We start from the raw sequence: 24,598 nt of genomic DNA on the forward strand, positions 1-24,598 counted from the left end.
AGAAGACTAGCAGAAACATCTCACTTGCACGAAGCTTACTGATAATAGCAGGCTACAAAGCTTCAGCTCTTGGGGAAATAGGATCTAGATTTCTTTTTCTTTTTATGTTTTATTTTTTTATTATTTTTAATTTCTTTAAAAAATTTAATCTTTTTAAATTTAAATTTTATATATTTATATAGATTTTTATTTTATTTTATCTTTTAAATTTTTGGATCTCACCTCTTTAACAAGCAGACCAAAACACACCCAGGATCTAGGCCTTTCTTTCTTATCTTTCTTCTTCCTTTCTTTCTTAACCAGAGATGAAGAAGGGCATTATATCACAATGGTCTATTCCTCAAGAAGATCTAACAATTGTAAATATTTATATCCCCAACTTGGGTGTACCCAAATATATAAATCAATAATAAACCTAAAAAACTCATTGATAATAATACAATAATAGTAGAGGGACTTTAACACCCACTTACAGTAATGACATCATCTAAACAGAAAATCAATATGGAAACAGTGACTTTGAAGACACATGGGACCAGATGGACTTAACAGATATGTTCAGAACATTTCATCCTAAAGTAACAGAATATACATTCTTTTCAAGTGCACATGGACATTATCTAGAATAGATCACATAATATGTCACAAATCAGCTCTCAACAAGTACAAAAAGATTGAAATCATACCATGCATATTTTCAAATGACAATGCTATGAAACTTGAAGTCAACCAGAAGAAAAAATTTGGGAAGACCACAAGTACATGGAGGTTAAATAACATGCTACTAAAGAATTAATAGGTTAAACAGGAAACTAAAGAAGAAATTAAAAAGTACATGGAAGCAAATGAAAATGAAAACACAACAGCCTAAAACCTTTGAGATGCAACAAAGGCAGTTCTAAGAGGGAATTATATTGCCATACAGGCCTACCTCACAAAGCAAGAAAAGTCTCAATTACACAAACTCACTTTACACCTAAAGGAGCTAGAAAAGGAACAGCAAATAAAGCCTATAGCCAGAAGAAGGGAAATAATAAAGATTAGAGGAGAAATAAACTATATAGAAACAAAAACAACAACAACAAAAACCCTACAGTAGAACAGATCAATGAAGCTAAGAGCTGGTTCTTTGAAAGAATTTATAAAATTAATAATCCCCTAGCCAGACTTACCCAAAAGAGAAGAGAAAGGTCCCAAATAAATAAAATCATGAATGATAAAGGGAAGATCACAGCCAATAAACAGAAAACAAATAACCACAGGAGATATTATGAAAAACCACATGCTAACAAACTGAGAAATCTGGAAGAAGTAGACAAATTCCTGGAAACATACAAACTACCAAAACTGAAACAGGAAGAAATAGAAAATTTGAGCAGACACCTAACCATCAAAGAAACTGAATCATAATCAAAAACATCCCAACCAACTAAAGTCCAGGGCCAGATGACTCCCCAGGGGAATTTTACCAGACATTCAAAGAGTTAATACCTATCATTCTGAAACTGTTCCAAAAAAGAGAAATAGAAGGAAAATTTCCAAAGCATTACCTTTTTTCCAAAAGGAATGACCCCACTAAAAAGAATTACAGACCAATATCCCATAACATGGATGCAGAAATTCTTAACAAGATACTATCAAATTGAATCTAACAGTACATAAAAAGAAATACTCACCACGATTAAGTGGAATTTATTCCTGGGTTGTAGAGTGGTATAATATTCACAAATCAATTAACATGATACACCACATTAATAAAAGGAAGGATAAGAATTATATGATCCTCTCAATAAATGCAGAAAAAGCATTTGGCAAAATACAGCATCCATTCTTGATAAAAACCCTCAACAAAGTAGGGAAGATGGACCATACCTCAACATCATAAAGGCTATGTGTGAAAGACCGCAGCTAATATCATCTTCAATGTGGAAAAACTGAAAGCGTTTCCTCTACAATCAGGAACAAGACAAAGATGTCCATTCTCACCATCACTATTTAATGTAGTACTGAAAGTCTTAGCCTCAGCAATCAGCCAACAAAAAGAAATAAAATGCATCTAAATTGTGAAGGAAGAAGTCAAACTTTCACTATTTGCAGATGACATAATACTCTATGTAGAAAACCCAGAAGACTCCACCAAAAAATTGCTAGAACTCATACATGAATTCACCAAGGTTTCAGGATATAAAATGAATGTATAAGAATCTGTTGTATTTTTATACACCAATAATGAAGCAGCACAAAGAGAAATCAAGGAATCGATCCCATTTATAATGACACCAAAAACCATAAGATACCTAGGAATAAACCTAACCAAAGAGGTAAAAGATCTGCACTCTGAAAACTATAGAAGACTTATGGAAGAAATTGAAGAGGACACAAAGAACTGGAAAAATGTTCCATGCTCATGGATTGAAAGAATAAATATTATTAAAATACCTATGCTCTGTAAAGCAATGTATACATTCAATGCAAATCCTATCAAAATACCACCAGCATTTTTCATAGAGCTAGAACAAACAATCCTAAAATTTGTATGGAACCACAAAAGATCTCAAATAACCAAAGCAATCTTGAGAAGAAAAGCAAAGCTGTTCTGGAGGCATCACAGTTCTGGACTTCAAGTTGTATTACAAAGCTGTAATCATCAGGACAGTATGGTAGTGGCACAAAAACAAACACAGACAGATCAATGGAACAGACTGGAAACCTCAAAAATGGGCCCACAACTCTTGTCAACCAATCTTCAACAAAGCAGGAAAGAATATCCAATGGAAAAAAGACAGTCTCTTCAATAAATGGTGTTGGGAAACTGGACAGCAATATGTAGAAGAATGAAACTGGACCATTTTCTTACACCATACACAAACATAAATTCAAAATGGTTGAAAGACTAAATGTAAGACAGGACTCTATCAGAATCCTAGAAAAAAACACAGGCAGCACCCTCTTTGACCTTGACTTTTTGCTAGACATGTCATCAGAGGCAGGGGAAACAAAAACAAATGAACTATTGGGACTTCATTCAGGTATTCCTAGCATAACAGAGGAAACAGTAAATGAAATGAAAAGGCAGCCTAGAGAATGGGAGAAGATATTTGCAAACGACATATCTGGTAAAGGGCTAGTATCCAAAATCTATAACGAACTTAAATCAAACTCAGCACCTAAAAAACAAGTAATCCAAGTAAGAGATGGGCAGAAAACATGAATAGACACTTTTCCAACAAAGACATCCAAATGACTAACAGACACATGAAAAGATGCTCAACATCACTAATCATCAGGGAAATACAAATAAAAATCATGATGAGATACCAACTCACACGTGTCAGAATGGATAAAATTAACAACACAGGAAACAATGTTGGAGAGGATGCAGAGAAAGGGTAATCTTCCTATACTATTGGTGGGAATGCAAACTGTTGTAGCCACTCTGGAGAACAATATGAATGTTCCTCAAAAAGTTAAAAATAGAGCTACATGCAATCTAGGAATTGCATTACTAGGTATTTACCCAAAGGATATAAAAATGGACATTGGGGAGGGTATGTGCTTTGGTGAGTGCTGTGAAGTGTGTAAACCTGGTGATTCACAGACCTGTACCCCTGGGGATAAAAATATATGTTTATAAAAAATAAAAAATTAAAGAAAAAAAGATTACTCTATATTAAAAAAAAAAATAGAGATTCAAAGGAGTACAGGCACACTGATGTTAATAGCAGCATTATCAACAATGACCAAACTATGGAAAGAGCCCAAATGTCCATCAGCTGGTGAATAGATAAAAAAGAAGTGGTGTGTGTGTGTGTGTGTTTACATATATACATACAATGGAATATTATTCATTCATCAAAAAAGAATGAAATCTTGCCTTTCACAATGAGTTGAATGGAACTAGAGTGTATTATGCTAAGCAAAATAAGTCATTCGGAGAAAACAAATACCATATGATTTCACTCATATGTGGAATTTAAGTTAAAATATAGATGAACATATGGGAGGGGAAAGGAAAGAGAGAGGGAAACAAACCATAAGAGACTCTTAAAGATAGGGAACAAACTGAGGGTTGATGGAGGGAGGTGGGTGGGGATGAAGTAGATTGATGATGGTTATTAAGGAGGGCACTTGTCATGCTGAGCACTGGATGTTGTATGTAAGTGATGAATCACTGAATTCTACTCCTAAAACCAATATTGTAATGTATGTTAACTGGAATTTGAATAAGAATTTCAAGAAAGAAATAAAGTATGTGTAACATAAAATATTTACAATATAAAACATTTCATAAACTAACAGAAAATTCTGCCAAGACAGCTTTAGCCTGTGGAGGGTATTGGCTGAGATTCTTCACAACATGGTCCATAAAAAGTGGATAGTCTGTGGGCATTGGGCTGATGGTAACGGAAGAAAGAGGACATTAGAATGGCTTTCCACTACCTCATTGGGCTGTGTGACCTCTTTAGACCTTGGTTTTATAATCTGAAAATTGGAGAAAATAATAAATATCTATTAAAGTTGTTAACTAAAAAGCATACTTAAAGTGCCCAGGAAAATGCTCACCAAATAGCAGTGATTCAATGAATATTAGCTCTATACTTGAATTTGGAGTCTCCCTTGGTGATTCAAATTTAATTATCGAAAAAGCTAATGGCTTCAAAAGTAGCCATTTTAGAGAGTGAATTCACAGTGGGAAGAAAAACTCAAGCAGTTTTTCTTTTACAGAACTCTGTGAACAGGTCTTGGGCTAATTTATTCAATATAGTGCCAAACGGCCGTGAAACAGTGAGTTTTCAAATTTCTATCATTTGTTTGGGTTTAGATTTGACTTTGATAAGTTCACAAGTGCAGAGACTCTTTTAGCTGGAGAGCAAGTTGGGTTCTCATCCTAGAAACTTCATATTCAGTAAGTTAACTTGATTGGCAGCCATTCTAAGGGAGAGATTCAGAAGTAGAATAACAAATCTGTGGCAATTAATGCCTGAATTACTGAATAAGGAAATTAGGTTGGAGTTTCGTCATTATGACATCTACTAACTTCCATAATCTTTACCTCAGGAAAAAATTTTTAAAAACCTCTCTCTCTTCGAAAGAATAATTATTATAGGGGAAACAAGTGCTAAAACAGCTACATGAAATTACATTCTCTGAGGTGTTGTACAAAACAGTTTTCTCTGACATGTGACTTGCCTTTAAACAATCCAGAGGAGTTTGAATGGTACTTGTTACCTGAGTCTATCCAGATAGTTCGGTGATAGGACAGCATATGGCCTTAGCGATGCCTCCGGTGGTACATCTACTCAACTAGGACATAGAGGCGGGGTCTTCTGGGGCCACAGTGATCCAGAGATTTAATTCAGCTTATAAAAGTAGAATCTTACAGGCTTTCAGTTGTACTTCTTTTAGTCCGTTTTGTTTAAAATCATTTATTGCAGCTCAGATTATCTGTTTACCTGTTTTGCAGTCACAATAATGCTGATTATTAAAAGCTTTAAACATCTGAATTTGGTCTGGAAAACCACACTGTGTAATATCTTTTCAGACTTGTAAAGCACATAGAAATGGATAGTATTGGACATATGGAGTTGTTCATTTTGCAGAACACTTGCTATCAGATGTTCTTAAATAACAGGATGAAGAACACATGCTTAATTAGCTCGATTGTCTGTGGATAACTGTGGTGATGCTCAACTTTTCTTTTAGTTTCAAGTTTATGATGCCTTGGAAATTCTCTCTGAAATTTGCCGTCGTGTAGAATGCTTGCACATTGTGCTTTAATTAAATTATTCAGCTCTACTGAAATCCTGCTGTAGTTCATCAAGATATTTCTACTCAGCAATAATATTATCACATAAAGCTACAGCCAGACCTTAAACTTCAATTCTAGGGGCTGTATTTTAAAGATATTATATTCTAGAATTTTAATTCAACTGTCAACACACTTTCTCACTATCTTTTATTTAAACAATAACAAATGCCAGAAAACAAACAAAAACCCCCAGCTTTTAATATATTTTTTTAAAGATTTCTTATTTATTTATTTATTTGACAGAGAGAGATGACAAGCAGGCAGAGAGGCAGGCAGAGAGAGGGGAGGAAGCAGGCTCCCTGCTGAGCAGAGAGCCCGATGCGGGGCTCGATCCCAGGACCCTGGGATCATGACCTGAGCCGAAGGCAGCGGCTTAACTCACTGAGCCACCCAGGCGCCCCTCCAGCTTTTAATATTAAGCCTAACAATGTTAATACTTCTTTTGGCACTCCAGCTATTGAATGGCTGTTTTAGGTATCATGAAGCTAAGTCATTAATTGTGTTAATAGTAGGAGGAGGTAGTAACTGTAGTGACCCAGGAAGTGTGCAGTTGCCATTTATGTTCTGGGGGTTTTTGCACTGTAGCAATAGAGAGCTGATGTGTGTGTATATTAGTTTCCTTTTGCTGTGATAGATTACAACAAACCTGGTGACCTAAAACAACATAAATATATTATCTTATAGCTCTAGAGGTGAGAAATCTGAAGAGAGTCTCACAAGCTGAAGTCAGGGTGTTGTCAGGGGTGCCTTTCTTCTGAAAGCTCTAAGGGAAATTCTCCTTCTTTATCTTTCCCATCTTCTAGATGCTGCCTGTGTTCCGTGGCTCCTGGCTCCCCTTCAGTCTCCAAAATCAGCAGTGGTCAATCAAATCCTTCCCACCTTGCCTCATTCTGACACTTAATTCTTTTGCTTCCCTTTTCCACATTTAGAGGACTCTTATGATTATCTTGGGCCCATCTGGATAATCCAGAAAAATCTATGTTAGCATCAGTTAATTCCATCTTCAATCTTAATTCATGCTTTCCATGTAATATATTCACAGGCTCTAAAGATTAGGACATAGACTTTGGAGGGAAGGGGATTATTCTGCCTACCTTGGAATGTATTTCCATTTTAAAAAGAAGCTGGAAAACCATGTTTTAGGTGAAATATCTAGATATTTAAATGTTTAAAATTAATTCTGTGTGTGAGTGTATGATATATATATATCTCAATCCTGTGAGGTATATAGCATTTCAGTAAGTCTATTTTGGCCAACGATCTTACCTGTTTGCAACCAATGGATTATTGCATACCTGACCCTATGCAAAGCATCATGTCTCTTTGACTCATCGTTTTTCAATCTAATCAAGGAAGTAAACATTTAAGAATGTCTGTAAAGCAATATATCAACAACATAGTACAAGGAACAGTGCAGGGGCTTAGGGAATGATCATAGAAGGGTAAAACATGATAGGTCTTTTTAAAAGAGTGGTGAAGCTAGATTGGCAAAGGGCAATTTACAAGATATTATGATGAGCTGGAACAAGACTACCAGTAGGATTAATAGGAACCCCCCCAAGAAGTTGGCCTTTCCTGGAGCAGAAGGAACCAGATTGAGGACAGATTATATGGTACAGTGGTCCAGTTAATATACAGCTTTCAAGTCTTTGTTTAGGGTTTGGCTTTATTTTGAGATGCAATAATTGTTTTAGCTCCTTTGGCCAGAAGAATAAGTTGATATAATATTGGCTAAGGAAGTTATTTTGAGAGTTACCATGATAGAAATGAAAACATGAAGACCAGAAAATGACTGTTTTAGTTATCCAGGTGTGCTGTAATGAGAGACCTATACTACAGTGCTCGGTATGGGTTGCAAAAAATCTAAAAGCTTTGCAAAGAAAGGATCAGCAGGGCTTGGTGAATGACTGGCAGCAAGGAGCTAATGAGATAAAAGTTATGATGAGATTTGAAGCATGCGGTCCAGGCAGACAATGGAATCAATGGCTGAGGTATATAGATTTGGGTAATTAAAACCATTGAATCAGATGCATTTTTTTTTAATCAAGGAAAAAGAGCTAAAAAGTGATACAGTAGAAGAAGAATGAAGAGCAGAACCATTTTAACAGAGTATCTCGGTAGCCAAGGGAGGAGGGAATTTTAGGATAGGAAAAGAAAGGCTATGATAACAAATACAGTGTTTTATTTTTGCTTTGTTTTGTTTTTACAGTGTGAAAATTGTTGGACTGATTGAGAAGTTGAGAAAGCAAGGTAAAGAAAACTTGTTCAAAAGAATTTGCAATGTAATTCAAAACAGAAGTGAAATGCTTGGTAAGGGTGAGTTGATGAATTTCTAGGTTTGTTAGACTCAAGGTGGTTATAAGACAGCAAAAGGCCAAGAGAAGAGTGGGGAGTAATGTTCCTGAAAAGGTAGGTATGGTAGGCACCTTTGAAGTGTCTGTAACATCAGCTTCTCATATGAGATGTGCTCATCCTACTTTGAGGATGAGCCCAGGACACCCTTCTGTACTCCGTGACCTCACACTATTGGCTACACCAGATTTTTGGAGAGGAAATGAGCACCTCATACAAGCTAGGCCAGTCAGAATCTACTTTCTAAGACATGTGTTAATTGAGCCTGAGAAATGGGTATTACAAAATGAGAACATGTAAACTCAGGGACTGATGGTGCTATTCGCTGTGTACACATACATCATAGCAGTGAAAATCAGTGAAGACATAGGGAAGAGAGAGGAAGCAAAAGAGGCCAAAGAAAGTGGGAGCAGAGAGGCAGGGAGGGACAGAAAGGGGCAGAACTTGCCTACATTTCTGCTGTTTTCCTGTTCACGCTTTGAGCTCCTTCTCGTTTTCCCTCTTCCTTAGATTTCCATGATCAACCCAAAACTTTTCCAGACATGCCTTTCTTTGCTTAAACTAGGTTGAAGTGATTTTGTTATTTTTAACCAAGAGTGATGAATGAGACACTAGGAAAAGTTAAATCTAGAACTCCAGTTGATATTTTGAGCGCACTTTCTCAGGTAAGAGGAAAGTGGGGAGATCTGGTACCATGTATATCTGGGAAACCAGAAAACCATGGGAGGTACTCTGGAAGCCACATAGTCTTCATCCTATGATCAATTTGAGCCTCAGTTACTCAGATACTTCTTCTAAGAAGCCTTCCTTAAACCACTACTCTAGGTAAGGTACCACTTTAAGGTTCCCTCCTGTAATAATGTCCCCTATCATGGGACTTATTTTACTATATTTATGTTGTGGGTCTCTTTGTCTGCAACAGGCTCTAGACCTTAAGCTCTACAGAGTCAGGGACGATGTATATTTGTTGAAAGAATAGTTCATATCTTTCTAGTAGAGACCAATAATTTTCCATTTTGCACAATGTAAGTAAAGCTTTATACAACTGAAGAGGCTCTTCTCTGAAATGTTTAAAGTAGAAACTTAGAGTTATTCCATGCAACATCATGAGAACATGCCTAAAGATTGTAAATATGTTGTTCAGTTTGCTATTTCAATTATGCATTGCTTAAAATTTTGGGGGGAAGTTTTTTTATTTCTTTGAGTATTAATGAATTATGTTCACAGCAATCTCAAAATATTACTACATGACGATTTTATGGGTCTAGATCTTCTAAATATAAATATGCAGGGAAAGGGAAAAGACAGAGGTTTCTGATCAATAATTTTTAAGTGGTATAATGTATAGTTAGGAGAAAGGTGGTTATAAAATCAGGGAGAAAATACAGGCATCTCATATCCATTTCTTCCAGATTGTCAAATTTATTGCCGTAGAGAGTCAGGCGCTTGACTAGTCAAGGAGCCTTTCCAAGCAGGTCTTCAAGCCCATTGATGCAAAAGTGATGTTCACCCCTCTAGTAATCTCAAAGTGAAGAAATCTGCTTGTAGTTCTTCTTCCCAATAAGGTCAGATTCCTTTGGTAGTAAGAAAATGTATAATAGTGATGTTACTATGGGTATAGTTCAAGTCCAGCACAGATTATTTGGTTTTTTAGATTGTAAAAGAGAGGTGTGCTTAACTCTAACTTCTAGGGCTTGATTATTGTGGACTCACACTAGGCATTAGACAAATCTGCCATTCCATTAGAACTAGTTTTAGCAGAATTGACTCGTGCGTTTGAAGTTTTGAAGATTCAAAGGCTTCGGTTCTGAAAAAAACAAATGTATTCATTCATACCCACACCCTGCTTTACCCTGTACTGAAAATCAACCGACATAGAAGGGATGGGCTCTCCACTTGTCTCCCACGTCATTCGCATTAGTGTTGGCAGGTGCCAGCTTGTCAGTCCTTCTCGGTCTTCCTGCGCACTCTTGAGCTATCTGAATCACTTTTTCCCTTCATTGAAACCCATTCCGTCATCTTCTGAGCCTATCGATCTTCAGTCACGCACATACTCATCATACTCTTCATGGTGTTTCTGCCCTCAGGCCTCCCCTTCTCATTATTTCTGTATTGGTCACTCTGTCCTCACAGCTGATGCCAATCACGTTTCCTACAAGTGCATTTCAAAGGCATTGAGCCTCTGGTGTTTCACTCACAGGAAAATGATACTGAATCTCTCCTTTGTACCTCAAGTATAGATTCACTTAGCTGATTTAATTTGACTGCTAGTCAAAAATTTTTAAGAACTTTCATAAAAGTACATGCATTTTCCATCCCTTCCCAATACTCCCTTTTCACCCTATACACAAGTGGAAAGAGAAGAGTTTCATGTAATGAGCACAGAGAACAATCATACCACACAAAAAAGAAAGGATCAATATTAATCATGACCTACAGTCATACTACCTTTGGCTATGATCCTCTCAGATCGCCTATTTGAGAGGGCCCCAGCTGGCTGCATTTCTTAAATAGAGGACTTTGTGGAAGAACCGAGAGGTGGTCAGAAGCATTTCTGGTGATTCCGTGTGTGGCACGGCATTCTGGCAATTCTGTAACTCTGCCTTTCTCAAGAAGGTGATGTATTCTCACTGGATTTCTTTTTCTTTCTTTTCTTTTTTTTTTTTTTTAAGATTTTATTTATTTATTTGACAGATAGAGAGATCACAAGTAGGCAGACAGGCAGGCAGAGAAAGGAGGAAGCAGACTCCCTGCTGAGCAGAGAGCCCCATGCGGAGCTCCATCCCAGAACCCTGAGATCATGACCTAAGCCGAAAGGCAGAGGCTTAACCCACTGAGCCACCCAGGTGCCCCTCTCACTGGATTTCTAGTAGAAATTTTCATAAGATTGTTACTAGTCTACTGTGGTCAGTATGCACTGATCCTACCTCGCATATTGGATCGACTCTAAGACATTTGGCTCAAGTATATTCAATAAAAACAGCAGCAACAATAGTATTGAAGCCTGACTGGACTGCATGAAATGTCAGCTGCTGTGCAGCTTGCTTTGTCTAATTAAATTTTCAAAAATGTAAATTAGCTTCTAGCCACGTAATATGGTGAGATGCTGTGGCTTACAGGTGTTGGGTATCACATTTCATCTGTTTTGAGATCCATGTGTCTTAGTGCATTTGGGCTGCTATCACAAAATGTCATAGACTAGGTGGCTTATAAACAACAAATACTTATTTCTCATAGTTCTAGAGGCTGGAATTACAAGATAAGCATACCAGTCAGGTCAGGGTCTGGTGAAGGCTCTCTTTCGGTTTGCAGAATTCCACCTTCTCACTGTGTCCTCACATGGTAGAGGGACTATAGAACTTTGCTGGGCCTCTTTTACAAGGGCATTAATCCCATTCATGAGAGCAGAGTCCTCATGCCCTAATTACTTCCTAAAAGCCCCACCTACTAATAACAGCACCTTGAGCGTTAGGTTTCCAACATATAAATTTGGGGAGGGACACAAACATTCACACCATAGCACACATTTTTCACATTTTAACATCTCCCAAATTGGGTCCTGTCTTACTGTCAATGTATGTTATAAAGGTAGCTGGCAGTTTTGTTTTATTTTTCTGAGTGGCACATAAAATACTAGTATATCTTACATTCACTGGTGGTTTCAGTTTCACAAAATGTGACACCTTGTCCAAAGTCATCCAGTTAAAATGTGGTAAAAGCAGACTGGAAATCCCATGCTATGTTCTCAAACATTACGCTTCCAAGAAAGGAAAACTGGGAATGATGCAGAGGCACTCTAGCTGATTAGAAGTAGCATGTTCTTTTTGAAGTTGTAACATTCTTTCCACTGTTAGAGTTGACATCAATAAAAGATTCGTAAAGACCTTTATTATTCTGGCCCCAGTTTTTATGGAGAGCAGTTATGCAGGTTGAAGGACATGATCTCAGTGGCCCTGGATGGAGAAGATAATAATCTTGGAAACTCCTTTCAGTTTTCTGTCTTTCTGATTCTGATATTTGATATGAGAATAAGAAGAGGACCTTTGAGTCCCTTTGTTTTTAGAATCTTATTTCTCTGAACTTTTTCTGTCCTCTCTTCTGCAGTCCTGAGCAGTCCTTGAATACACAGGTGTTCTCCCAGGACTCATAACCTAATTAATCAAAGACAAGGGCAGCCATCTCTTTGCTTAGGGACTGATAGTTTTCTGTTACACATTAGGAAATGTGTCTCAGAAGGCACTTATCTTTCTTTACTTGCTGTTCTCATTGAGGAGTGAGCGAGTGAGAAGAGCAATAAGCGGTTTCTCCTCTTTGAAGTGTTTCAGCATTCTTTGTGTGGCTTCTCATGTTCCCCTGCCTCCTGTTGTACTAGCACTTAAGAATGTCTGACAGTCTGTTGTAGAGACAGTTTATTGGCTGCGATGCTGAGAAACATGCAACTTATGTTTCTTAATTTTTTTCTGCTCTATTTTCCTTTCCAAATTAATACCAGAAATGGCAACCATTTTATAAGTGGGAACTTGTCAAGAGAACTGGAAAAAAAAAAAATCATCCAATCCCAGACTCATGTGATATGATGTTAATGAAATATTTTGCTAAGCTAAAACCTTAATTTAACACTGGCCCAGGGAGCGAAACTGTCTTGTAATGAGTATCTTCAAGTCACAAAAACTCTTGAAATGTTTCCAAAGATAGAGTTCTGTAACACCAAATTTCATCTCAGTGTAAATCACATAAAGAATTCCAAATATTTAACACACAATGTCAAAGATCTATGTAAAAAGATCGAAACTTTTATTGACCTTTGATAAAGGTGAATGCTGATCTTCGGAATGCTGATCTTAGGGATCTTCATGTAACTCAGTTACATGACGAATATTCTTAAAACCAGGAATTAGGTGCTGTATTTGAATACTCCAGTGATAGCTTTTTAAATCAGAAGATTCTTTTTTTATGACTTTTAGGTTAAGATATCTTAAAACCATTACCCCAAACTTTCCACCTATTCTTTGCCTGGGATTGGTTTGTTTGTTCATTTATTTATTCATTCCAGCTTACAAAAAGGTAAAGTTCAAATTCCCAGCTGAAAATAATTGGGGAGATTCCAATTCCAAATAGGAGAAATTATTTCTTGATTCATCTTTCTCCTGTCTGACTTGTACTTTCTCATCACTTGTCTACCATCCAATTAATGCACATCAGTTCTGTTTTGTCACCTCTGTTGAGAAATGTGATTGAGTGATTAGTCCAATTTTATGCTATTACCTAACACATCACACATACGTAATTGAAACAAAATGCTGTAGATAGACTTGCCTAAGTTTGTGCTTCAATAATTTCTCACAGAGCTGAGGTAAGCATTACTTTTTCAGAAACAAAGATAATACATAATTTGTGGAGATAAGTGAAAAAAAAAAAAAAAAAAAGGCAAGGCCCCTCACCTAGAAGTGAGGGAATTCAATGTTCTTTTCCCACAGTTTGGCAGACAGGTGACTCCCAAGGGACTGCATCCTCTAGCTCCAGATGCCTGGACTGGGAGGTGGACAAGAGGTGGACTGGGGGTTGGCAAGAGGTTCCCATGAGGTGGACCTCTGAGTGCATTGTGGGGCTGGCAGTCCACCTGAATGCTGGTGCATGCTTGACCTGCCTCCCTGTGCTTACACACAGGTTCCCTATCAGGGACTAACCCAGTTACCCCTGCCCGAGGCAGAGAACAGCAAAAGCTCATACTTGGGTGGGAGCTGGTTTGGGAGGAAGAAATAAGAACCTATTCAGATGTTTACAGAACCCTGTGTGTGTTGGGGCTCCAATCTTGTGATCCATGCTCCATTGACCCATTGGATTTCACTTATAAAGCACAAACTCAAAGATAAAATGATTAAGAATTTTAAGATGACGGGGTGCCTGGGTGGCTCAGCGGATTAAGCCTCTGCCTTCAGCTCAGGTCATGATCTCAGGGTCCTTTGCTCGGCAGGGAGCCTGCTTCCCCTCTCTCTCTGCCTGTCTCTCTGCCTGCTTGTGATCTCTCTCTCTCTCTCTTTGTCAAGTAAATAAATAAAATTTTAAAAAAAATTTTTTTAAGATGACTACCATAGAGCATTAAAGCCATTTGCAATTGCCCTGGTTGCATGCCCTGGAGACTTTCCTTGAATGATAACCACTCCTTCTTTTGTGAACTACTTACTTCAGTTACTATACTTTTGCTTAATGTTTTGAATATTTATTCACAAGTATTTCTCTTTACTAGATCCTGCACTAAGGTGCAGTCTGTTGGAAGAAGTAGTATCTTTTTTGGAACTCCTACCATTATATTTACGCACATAATAGGTTTATTAATTAGATAAATAAAACACAAAAATATATGACTCAAAGATACTTAAGCCCTATCTTCTAGTTTATTTATTACAGTAATGGGATACTTATGTATATAATTTTCTAATATCTGCTTCTTATATTATTTTTCAGGTTTGTAGATCTAGAGAGAGAATAAGGAGGCTAGTTATTTCCATCTGAGGGTTGTTCATGCTACAAGTCAGTGGTTTTCAACCCTGGCTGCAGATTTCAATTACCTAGAAATTATTTTGTAAATACTGATACTTAGGCCCTTCACTTAGAGTTTCTGATTTCGTTGATTGTGAGAGCCTGGTCATTCATTATAGCTTTTCAAAAGCTCAGAGGGTAAAAGAGGAATGTTGGGAGGGGTGAATGCTGGTTGTGGGCTGGGGCTGTCAACCAGAGCCCTACACAAGCCTCTCCATTTGGCTTCGACTTCTCAGAGCCTGGCAGCTGGGTTCTGAGGGATCCTCCAAGAGCAATCATTAGGATGCTCAGGTAGAACCCACAAGGCTGCCTGTGACCCAGCCTCAGAAATCCCAGTGCATTGCCTCTGACATATTCTGTTTGTCAAGCAAATCACTCAGGACAATCCAGATAAAAGAAGAGAAAAATTAGACTCCACTTCTTATTGGTAGAGTGTCAAGATCACATTTGAGAAGAGCATGTGGGATGTAAAATACTGGTGCAGTTACCTTTGGAAATACAATCTGCTGCAGAGGTCATGAACCCTTTAAAATCATTTTAGGCAGAACTGCGATATCAAAAACAAACAAACAAATACCCCAAGGTATAGTTTGTGCTCTACTGTTTTTGTTTGTTTGTTTCTTGTTTCTTATTTTGTTTTGTTTGAGTTCACAAGCTAGGCTTTTAAGGATTACCAGCCTGTGATTCATTACTCTGGTTGTAAAAGTTCTATTCATTTTTAAAAATGTTTGTGATGATAAAAGTACATTGCTGAATTTTTTAAAAATGAGAACAATGATAAACTAAATGACAAAATCTTTTTATTCTGCTGCATTTTCCTCCTTGGTTCCAGTTCAATAAAAGCAATGTATAAAATCAAGGATTTGGAAGGCTAGTGAATCCAACTTTTTCGTTTTATATTCATACATTTGAAAAAAACAGAACACCAAAAAGCTTTATAAAACCTTATTTTGGCACTACCTCTTGGTATCTACCACCTCAGTTAAGAGACCTCATTAATTCTTTGTCCAACCTGATTCAACTCAGCCACCAGGTTTATATGGTAACAGATATTCATCCATACCTGTCTGGCTTTAGGTCTTTCCTGGGCATGATGATGTCCTGGGACTTTGTGGATGAAGACATTTAGGTTCAGTTTTTGGAAACACCTTAGTATTTTTTTGATGTTATGAAGGTTCAACAAAAGTTAGAAAACAATAACATAAAATTTTCTCATTCAGCATATTTATAATGTCCATTGAGCAACCTAAATCCATTTAGGCAACCTAAACTGAGTGTATGGTATACATAATATATAGATATTTTACAAGACTCTAAGGAGTGTTTATCTTTGGTGAGAGCATACTCAGTAGCACTAAACGCAGGGTACAGAAACATCTGTGCATTCGTTTTCTCCTAGGTAAATTTACACTTATGTTATATTTTCTTTCCAAGAAGTATGAGCTTTAATTAGTAGCAGAATTTTTGGAATAGATTACTAGGCCAGTCTTGAAGTATTAAGTTGGTACATTCTTTTTATGGGCAAAGATTCAGTCCATAGGAAAGAATCATGAAATATGATTCTATAATACTTCTATAATACTGCATTATAAGCAGTCAGAGTTACTGATATAGTTAGTCTCTTATTAACATTTTGAGCACTTTTTTCCCCCCTAACTGAAACTTTTCTTGTGTACTTCTATGTGGTTCTTTCTTAACGTTTTGTTGTTATTAAGTAAACAATCAGTATTCTTCACCCTTCTTTCATCTTGACATCCTCCCTACTCTCTTCTTTTCAGTGTGTCCCTAAGTGAAGGACCACCTCCTTCAATACCACTTGGAGTACTCACAAAACACATGTGGTTCTTGGACTTACTCCATATCTTACGGGATCAGTAAAATGCCCACACATCTGCATTTCAACAGGTTTCCCAGTACCTTCTTATTGACGAGCAGTTTTAAGACCGACTTCCCTAGAGTCTTGCTGCTCGAAGGACAGCCCTAGGACCAGCAGTGTGGACATCTCTAGGGGGCTTGTTAGGAATGAAGAATCTCAGACCCCACCCCATACCTACCGAATTAGAATCTGCATTTTAGCAGCATGCCCCAATAATCGGTGTGCACTCAAAGTCTGGGAAGCACTGATAAGGAAGGCTTAGTCCAAATACCTGAGCAAGCCAAACATGGCTCAACATAATTGTTACTACGTGTGTCTCCAGCTCCTTCCTCTACCCCTTTCCCTCAGTTGTACATTCCACTTGAGTCACTCCCAAGTAGGAAAACAAGCCTGAAAAGTGTAGATATTCTACCATTTTTGAGCTGCAAAGTGGCAGTGTTCTATGGTTTCGTTCCTTGTCTAAGAGTTGCTATTTCATGATTACTGGCCTTTGCCTTCTGCAACCATGACTTCTTTTCCAACTTGGTGAATTGTTATTCATTCTTGAGGATATTTTTTTATAAAGCTTGACTTATATCTGTACAGCTGAGATCCTGGAAATTTTTATCTGCCCATCACCAACTGCAGTGACTAGAATATATATAAAGAGTTCAATTAATATTTAATGAATGTTAAACAAATGAGTAAATAAATGAGTGAATATTTCACATGTTTTCTAATTATCTTCTCCAGCACCACAAATCCACTACTGGTGATGGAAGCTTCGATTATAATTTCCCTTATAACAGCTAATATTAAAAAAAGAATAGAAATATATTTTCTAATTTTTAATATAAAAATGATATATAATATGCTTTGCATGATGCAGAATATATGTCCGCAAAATATTGTCACTAATTGGGGCACCTGGATGGCTCAGTCTTTAAACATCGGCCTTCTGCTCAGGTCATGAACCCAGAGTCCTGGGATCAAACTCTGCATTGGGCTTTCTGCTCAACCAGGAGTCTCCTTCTCTCTCTCCCACTCCCCCTGCTTGTGTTCCCTCTCTTGCTGTGTCTCTGTCAAATAAATAAACAAAATATTTTTAAAACATTGTCACTAATTATGATCTTAGTCAAACAAATTATACCTTTAAGGGAAATACTCATCTTTCTCAATTTAAATCTCATACTTTTTAATAAAGTGTTGACTCAGGATAATAATAGTAATAGTCACCTCTAAATTTACCAGTTTTGTAACTGGGTTTGTTTCTACCTCTGCCGATACAGGATAGGGTTAGCAGGGTACTTCTGGTTTTATTCCAGAAGACAAAAGGAAGCTAGAGAACATCTTTACATTTCAAGTTTTTCAGCTGTGATATGACTATAACAAAGAACATAGCTTGGATCAGTTTCAGCTTGGCTAGGGAATAGATACTTCACATATGCTCTTTGACTTTGGCAATGTTATCTTGTGATTTAAGGATTTTCCTTGTAGTTGGAAAGTTTTTCTTCAGATAAATGTTATCCTTGATGAAAATGAGATCTTAATAAAATTTTAACTCAGACACTGTGAAATTAAACACATACTTTTTTAAAAAAAAAAAAGAAAAGACATTTTCAGTTTACACCAAATACTAACAGATTCTCCAGATTATTTGCCCAGAGATTACTGTTTTGATTGTCCATTGTAATGAATGCTTTCTTTGATTATTTTTCTCTGCTTGTAGGACTAAGGCTAGTTTATAAAATATATAAATTTTTTAAAGATATAGGAGAAAGTTTGAATCTGTGATAATCATCACTATTACCATTTTAGCATATATTCTCCCAGATTTATTTCTCTGTAGATACTACAACATATATGTTATGATCCATAAAAACAACATGGCCCACTGGATCTAAAATGCACTAAAGGGAACTTATGTGTTTCTTTTTTTTTTTTTTTTTTTAAGATTTTATTTATTTGTTTGACACAGAGAGAGAGAGAGAGAGAGAGCGAGCAAGTGCACCCTAGTAGGGGGAACAGCAGGCAGAGGGAGAGGGAAAAGCAGGCTCCCTACTGAGCAGGGAGAGCCTCCATCCCAGGATCCTGGGATCATAAACTGAGCTGAAGGCAGATGCTTAACCAACTGATCCACCCAGGGGTCCAAGAACCTATGTGTTTTCTGTCCACAACTGTAAAGCATTTTTGATTCAATGGTTCATGTGATAAATGGGCCATACTCCTTGAGAGTGAGGGATGCACTTTTTGTGTTTTGCATGCATATAAACATTGTAAATATTTTATTAATATATGCTCTCAGGAGTAAAATATTATAAATGAATATAGTGCTAAACGAAATAATCACTAGAGTTTTATTTAACTCTATATCTTTTTCTGAAATGTTATAAAATGATTCTTTTTCATGAACAAATGATTAATGGGATTTTGTGAAAACTTACTGTTAACTCATATTTTTCTCACCAATTGGGGAACATATCTAAACCAAAAGCACTCATTTGTCTAGGATTCTTTGAACTACATTGTTTCCAAACAGAGGAAAAAATGGAAACTAGTTGTCCCTTTCTAGCGGGTTTTATTAAGTAAGAAACAATGTTGGGCCTTTTACATTATCATGTTTTAAATTTCACTCTTTTTTTTATTTGAGAATAGCTTATGTCTATTGAGTTATTTGTGATTCCTATTTTTATGAGAGTTTGTATTCTAATTGCTTAAATTGTCATCATTATTTAGAAGTTACCATAAGTAAAAATTTCCCTTCTCCATTTTCTTTTCCAAGATATGTGTGATTTACAGAAAATCTACTAAACTCACTTACACACACACACACACACACACACACACACACACACACACACATTCACTTACAAATATTGGAAGCATATTTTGAGTTCAGGGTCAAGGCCTAAAAATTTCAATTGATTAAACTTAATGAGGATAAGGCATTTGAGACACTTGAATAGAGGATGCTATTCATAGTTCCAGTGATTATATGATAATTATAAAAAGTGGACCCAATGTCCTTTACTCTGTGGAATTCTCTAAAGAAGGAGAAAATCAAGTTATCCTAGTATAATATTGTTCCTTAAAATCACTCTTAAAATGGACTTTTCATAATAATTACCTTGGAAAACTTTTCAAATATGATTCATCAGTAGCCTTGGGCTAGATTTAAGTCTTGGATCAAGGTCAGAATAAAATGACTTTGCTCAGCAAGAATATTACCTTTGTGACTGAAATCAGAAAAGACATATGCTAAATATCTGTACTTGATTTCTCTCTTGAGCAGGAATTTTTGTGTTTTTATTTCCTCCTATATTTTTAAGAAAATGAAATATAACTATTTTATCCTCTCCCTAAGACTGTATTGTCTTGCATTCAGAAGAGTGAGAGGCCAGATCCACCTGTATTTTAGTACCTCAAGCATTGAAGAAATTGGATTTGAAGAAATAAAGTGTGTTCCTTCACTGGGAGATACTTCCATATATACCTTTAAGTTTTTAATTATCTTAAATATTTGCTCAATTTATGAAAATAAGCAATATCTTTAATAAGTTGATTTTTTTTTCTTTTTTGTGACAGTGAAGCTGGACTTTATAGTGTTCAGTTTGGGTTTGAATCTTTACAGCTCTGGTGACCCTCTGCTCCATAGTAGCAATGGATGGTACCAAGGATGGTATCTTTGAGTAGTCTGGAAATCTGAGACCAGTCAAACACAGGATGTTTTATAGAGGTCTTGATATCTACCATGGAAAAAGTGTGTGGTTTTTAAGCTCAATAACCACATATACCAAGCAGTAATAAAGATATTCTTGTCCTTATGGGGTTTTCAGTCTACAGAATTATAAATTAATATTAGGGGGCCCCTGGGTGTCTCAGTTGGTTGAGCATCCAACTCTTGATTTCAGCTAGGGTTGTGGGATCAAGCCCCACTTTGAGCTCCAAGTTCAGTATGGAGTCTTCTTGTCCCTCCCCCTCTGCTCCACCCCTCCTTGCTCTCTCTCTCTCTCTCTTTCAAATGAATAAATAAAATCTTTAAAAATATAATAAATAAATAAATTGAGATTAGGGTTTATAAAGGATTGAACAGGATACTGTGAGAGAAAATAAAACTGCATGTGGATGCAGTGGGGATGAATGGTATTTAACTTTGGTTATAGGTGTCAAGAAAGAACTTTTTGAACAGGTGTTGTCATAGATTGCATTCCCCAGAAACAGATTCTAAGATTTGAGATCAAGAAGTTGATTGAGGAAGAGGGGGAGGTACTTTTAAAGATGACCTGAAGAAAGGTGAGGAAAGCAAAACTGGGCAGAGATTGAGCTATAGTATAGTTGTAGTACTCTTAGATAATCCTGTGGGATGCACTGGAGCTAAGAGAGCCCTTCAGAGTTGCCCCTGCCTTGAAGCAAAATGGGCCTGGGTTGGCCTTTATTTGACACCCCACCACTACGCAGCACACAGATATCTTATCAGACATTGGGTAGGTGCTGCTCCTCCACAGAGAACATGATCTCTGACAAGGTTGCTCTTCTGAAACAAGGATAATCCCTGGTTAGGAACTCAGCTGAGAGTCCTCAGTCACTGAACACTCCCACTGGGATAGGAATAAGCACCTCAGTTCTAAAGAGGAATCTAGGCAACACACCAGAGCATCTACTATAGTGGGGAAGCCACAGACAAATGAAAATGGAGAGGAAGGGCTTTCTAGACAGATAATACATCATGGTTAAAGGTCCTGGATTGGCAAAAAGCTTGCGTTATTGAAGTTACTGAGTGCCAATGGGACTGCTGTTATTACTGTACAGAGAATGGGTTTAGTAAGAATTTGAATAAAGGTCAGGTCATTGCAATGATTCAAGGAAAATGAAATTGTGGCTTAGATATGATGGTAACAATAAATATGAAGAAAAGATAATATTTTCAGAATATATTTGAAGGTAGAATCAACAGAACTTTATGATGGGTTGGGTGATGGTGGAGTAAGTAAGAAGGAGAGGTCAAGAAGATTTTCCACATTTCTGGCTTAAGCAGCTAACTGATAGGTGATACAGTTTACTAAGATAGGGAATATTAGGAAAGGAATAGGTTTCTGAAGACTATTACAAAAAGGTGTTTCAACTGAGTTAATATAAATCAAAATACACATAAACCACACTTCTATTAGAACATTTTACAGCCTTTATGGTTCTCCTTCCCATCATTAAAACATTCCCTGAAAAACAGAGTCAATATTGGGAATACAAGAGAAACAACATGACAATGTCAATTTTGTATGAATTTAGAAATGTTTATCCTTGGAGGTTTCATTGTATTCTAGAGTACTTGTATAACATAACAACAAGAACATTCCAGAGGGTTCTGACCCCTCAGTATGGATGTCTTGGCACAGAGCATATCCTTTTGGCCAATCATGCAAAACATTCCTATTTGATTACTTATTCAACTCTGTGTGTGTGTATGTGTGTGTGTGTACCTATAAGTTACCAGGGAGTGTCCTAAAGTGTTGGAGGACACAGTTCTCAGTTCATAGTTGGCAGAAAAGATCCCTGAGCTTCTCATGATGTTTAAGCCTTGTTAAGAGAAAAAGGTAAGAAACTAGTCAGTATTCACAGACCTGTACCCCTGGGGATAAAAATATATGTTTATAAAAAAATAAAAAAATTAAAAAAAAATATTAAATGTTTAAACTATTTAAATAAGATCATTTCAGATAATGGTTAATATATAAAAATTAAAAAGGTAATGTAGTGAATGAGGATTGCTAGGTATAATGGGAAGTGCAACATGTCATAGGACAGACACAGGAGCCTCTCTGGGGATGTGATGGGCAGGTTGGAAACTGAGCAGTAAGGAAGCAGCCCCATCATGTGAGATCTAGGAGAAGATTTTCCAGGGCCAAGAGAAAAGAAAACTCAACTACCTGATGTGGGAACAAACTTAGCATGTCCAAGAAACACAGTGACAAAAGGAATGCTAGGAAATTGTCAGACAAGTAGACTGAAAGTGTCTTGGAACCCATGGAAAGAACTTTGTCATTCAAGGCATGCTGGAGAACCTCTGAAAAAAATCTAAGCAGCTGAGTAACCTGGTCTAATTTCTGTTTTCAAAAGGTCATTTTTGGCTGGTGCCAAGAGTGGATTTCCAAGGGGAAATGGATAAAGCAGAAGGTAGCTATTTAGAAGGACCTAGGAGTTCACAGAAACATGATTGTGACTTGGACCTAGGTGACAGTATTGGGGATCTAGACAAATTATTTGAAATATATTTTGGAGGTAAACCCAATGAGTATTGTTGATAGCTGAGATCTGGAGGTGAGGGAAAAAGTCACTTCCCAACTTTTAACTCGAACAGCAAAGCATAGAGTACAATGAGAAATGGAAGGCTGTAGAAAAAAAAGTGTTTTGCAAAAAGAAACTGAATGTTCTCTTAAGGAGATGTTGAGGATGCTATTGGACTTTGTCTGGAGATGAAAGAAAGAAGTTCAAGTTATAAATATAGGCATCTTTAATGGGTAGGTCTTAGTTAATGCTGTGTGCTATATGGCATCCAATAAATAAAAGAAGAAGGGAAAGACACCTAAAGTTCTTGCAGAAGAGCAGAGTCCAGCAAAGATCATATGTACTTTCTCCTTCTTTCAGGTAGGTACCTCTAAGAGTAACTTTTCATTAGGCAGTGAGCTAGAAGGAAAATAAGAAAGAGTGCATTGTCACAGAAACCAACTGGAAAAAAAATGTTTGAATAAAGAGAAGACTGTTATGTTATAATGTTACTGAATTATGTAAGCTGCTGCTATGCAAGTCACTGGTGGCCTTTGTAAAAGTATGTTCAGTGGAGGAGAGGAAATTGAAACCAGATTGAAGATAGGTAAACAGGAGGCATTGAAATGCATATGCCAGTAGACCACTCTTTTTGATAGGTTGTCTGAGAGCATGGAGCAGAGGAGGGCAGTAGTCAATAATGAAGAATGAGAAGACTAGAAATAGGCTTTCTGAAGAAGAGACCTTAGAGCAGTTTGCACGCTAGTGGAGATACTCCAGGTGAAAGAGAAGAAGTATTAATGCAGGATGTCCCCTGGAGGTAAATTGGGGAGAGAACTGGAGCTCAAGTAGGGGGCATAGCCTTACATCTGAGCAGGGACAGAATGTGTCTTCTAGAGGAGGAAGGCAAAGAAAATAGATACTGAGGCAGAGAGACTGTAAGGTTTAGTGATGAAAAGGTGAAAATGTTCTTGCTCTGTTTCATCCATTTCCCCCCAAGAACTGTGAGGCACTAACAGCACAGGGGTTGTGTGTTTGAAGTGCAGATCAGGAGATACTGAAACTATCCATATTGTATATCTTCTGAGAGAAGATTGAAGGGAAACATTCTTAGGTTATCACCAATTAACCATAATTAGTAGGTAAGAAAATATGTAATGATAGCAAACTATAAATGCCTAATGCTTACCATAAAGGGCAAGCAATGCTAACCATAATAGTGTACTCTATTCCATCAGGTCAGACGGATGCATTTCTATGTTTCTCAGCAGAAATAACTATTTCTTTTTTTCCCAGAAATGACTATTTCTAATCATTGAAAATTATAGATATGTCCACCTAAATTTAGTATGACTTTCTTTTAAGAGAAGTTTCTAAATTTAGTGGGAATATTTTCACTATTTGTTTTGTTGTGACCTTACTGAAACCAAGAAAATATTTCTTCTTCAGGGAAGAGGGTTTTCAACTTGCCTTCTTCTTCCCCATAAATAAGGGATGAACACTCCTTTCAGAGCCCATGTAAGGTAGGTTATAAAGTATCTATTTTTAGGGCAATAAAAGTCACATAGAATGATCCTATACCTCTGCATCCTCAACTCATTTTCCTCATTCAGCTTTGTGTGAAGATCAGAAAGGGGATACAACCTGCCTACGGAAGTGCTTTTACGAGCAGATTTTATCATGCTTGACAAAATTCCTGTTCTAGAACACAGTCTATCATCATGAGAACAGATCATTCTAATGTTAGACTTTCTCAGGCATGGCTGTTGCACCTTTCTAGA

General features: G+C 37.0%; 1 protein-coding gene across 1 annotated transcript in view; it reads left to right on the forward strand.

The window, feature by feature from the left end:
• Window positions 1-24,598, forward strand: part of LOC309869798 (EGF-like and EMI domain-containing protein 1) — a 509,737-nt gene that overhangs the window by 227,871 nt on the left and 257,268 nt on the right. The window contains exon 7 of the mRNA XM_082741432.1: window positions 8,019-8,059. Within this exon, the coding sequence (XP_082597558.1) occupies window positions 8,019-8,023 (5 nt within the window). The 3' untranslated portion in view covers window positions 8,024-8,059. The remainder of the gene's footprint in view (window positions 1-8,018; window positions 8,060-24,598) is intronic.

This window comes from Mustela nivalis (assembly GCF_964662115.1).
Source record: "Mustela nivalis genome assembly, chromosome: 1".
NCBI classification, from domain to species: domain Eukaryota; kingdom Metazoa; phylum Chordata; class Mammalia; order Carnivora; family Mustelidae; genus Mustela; species Mustela nivalis.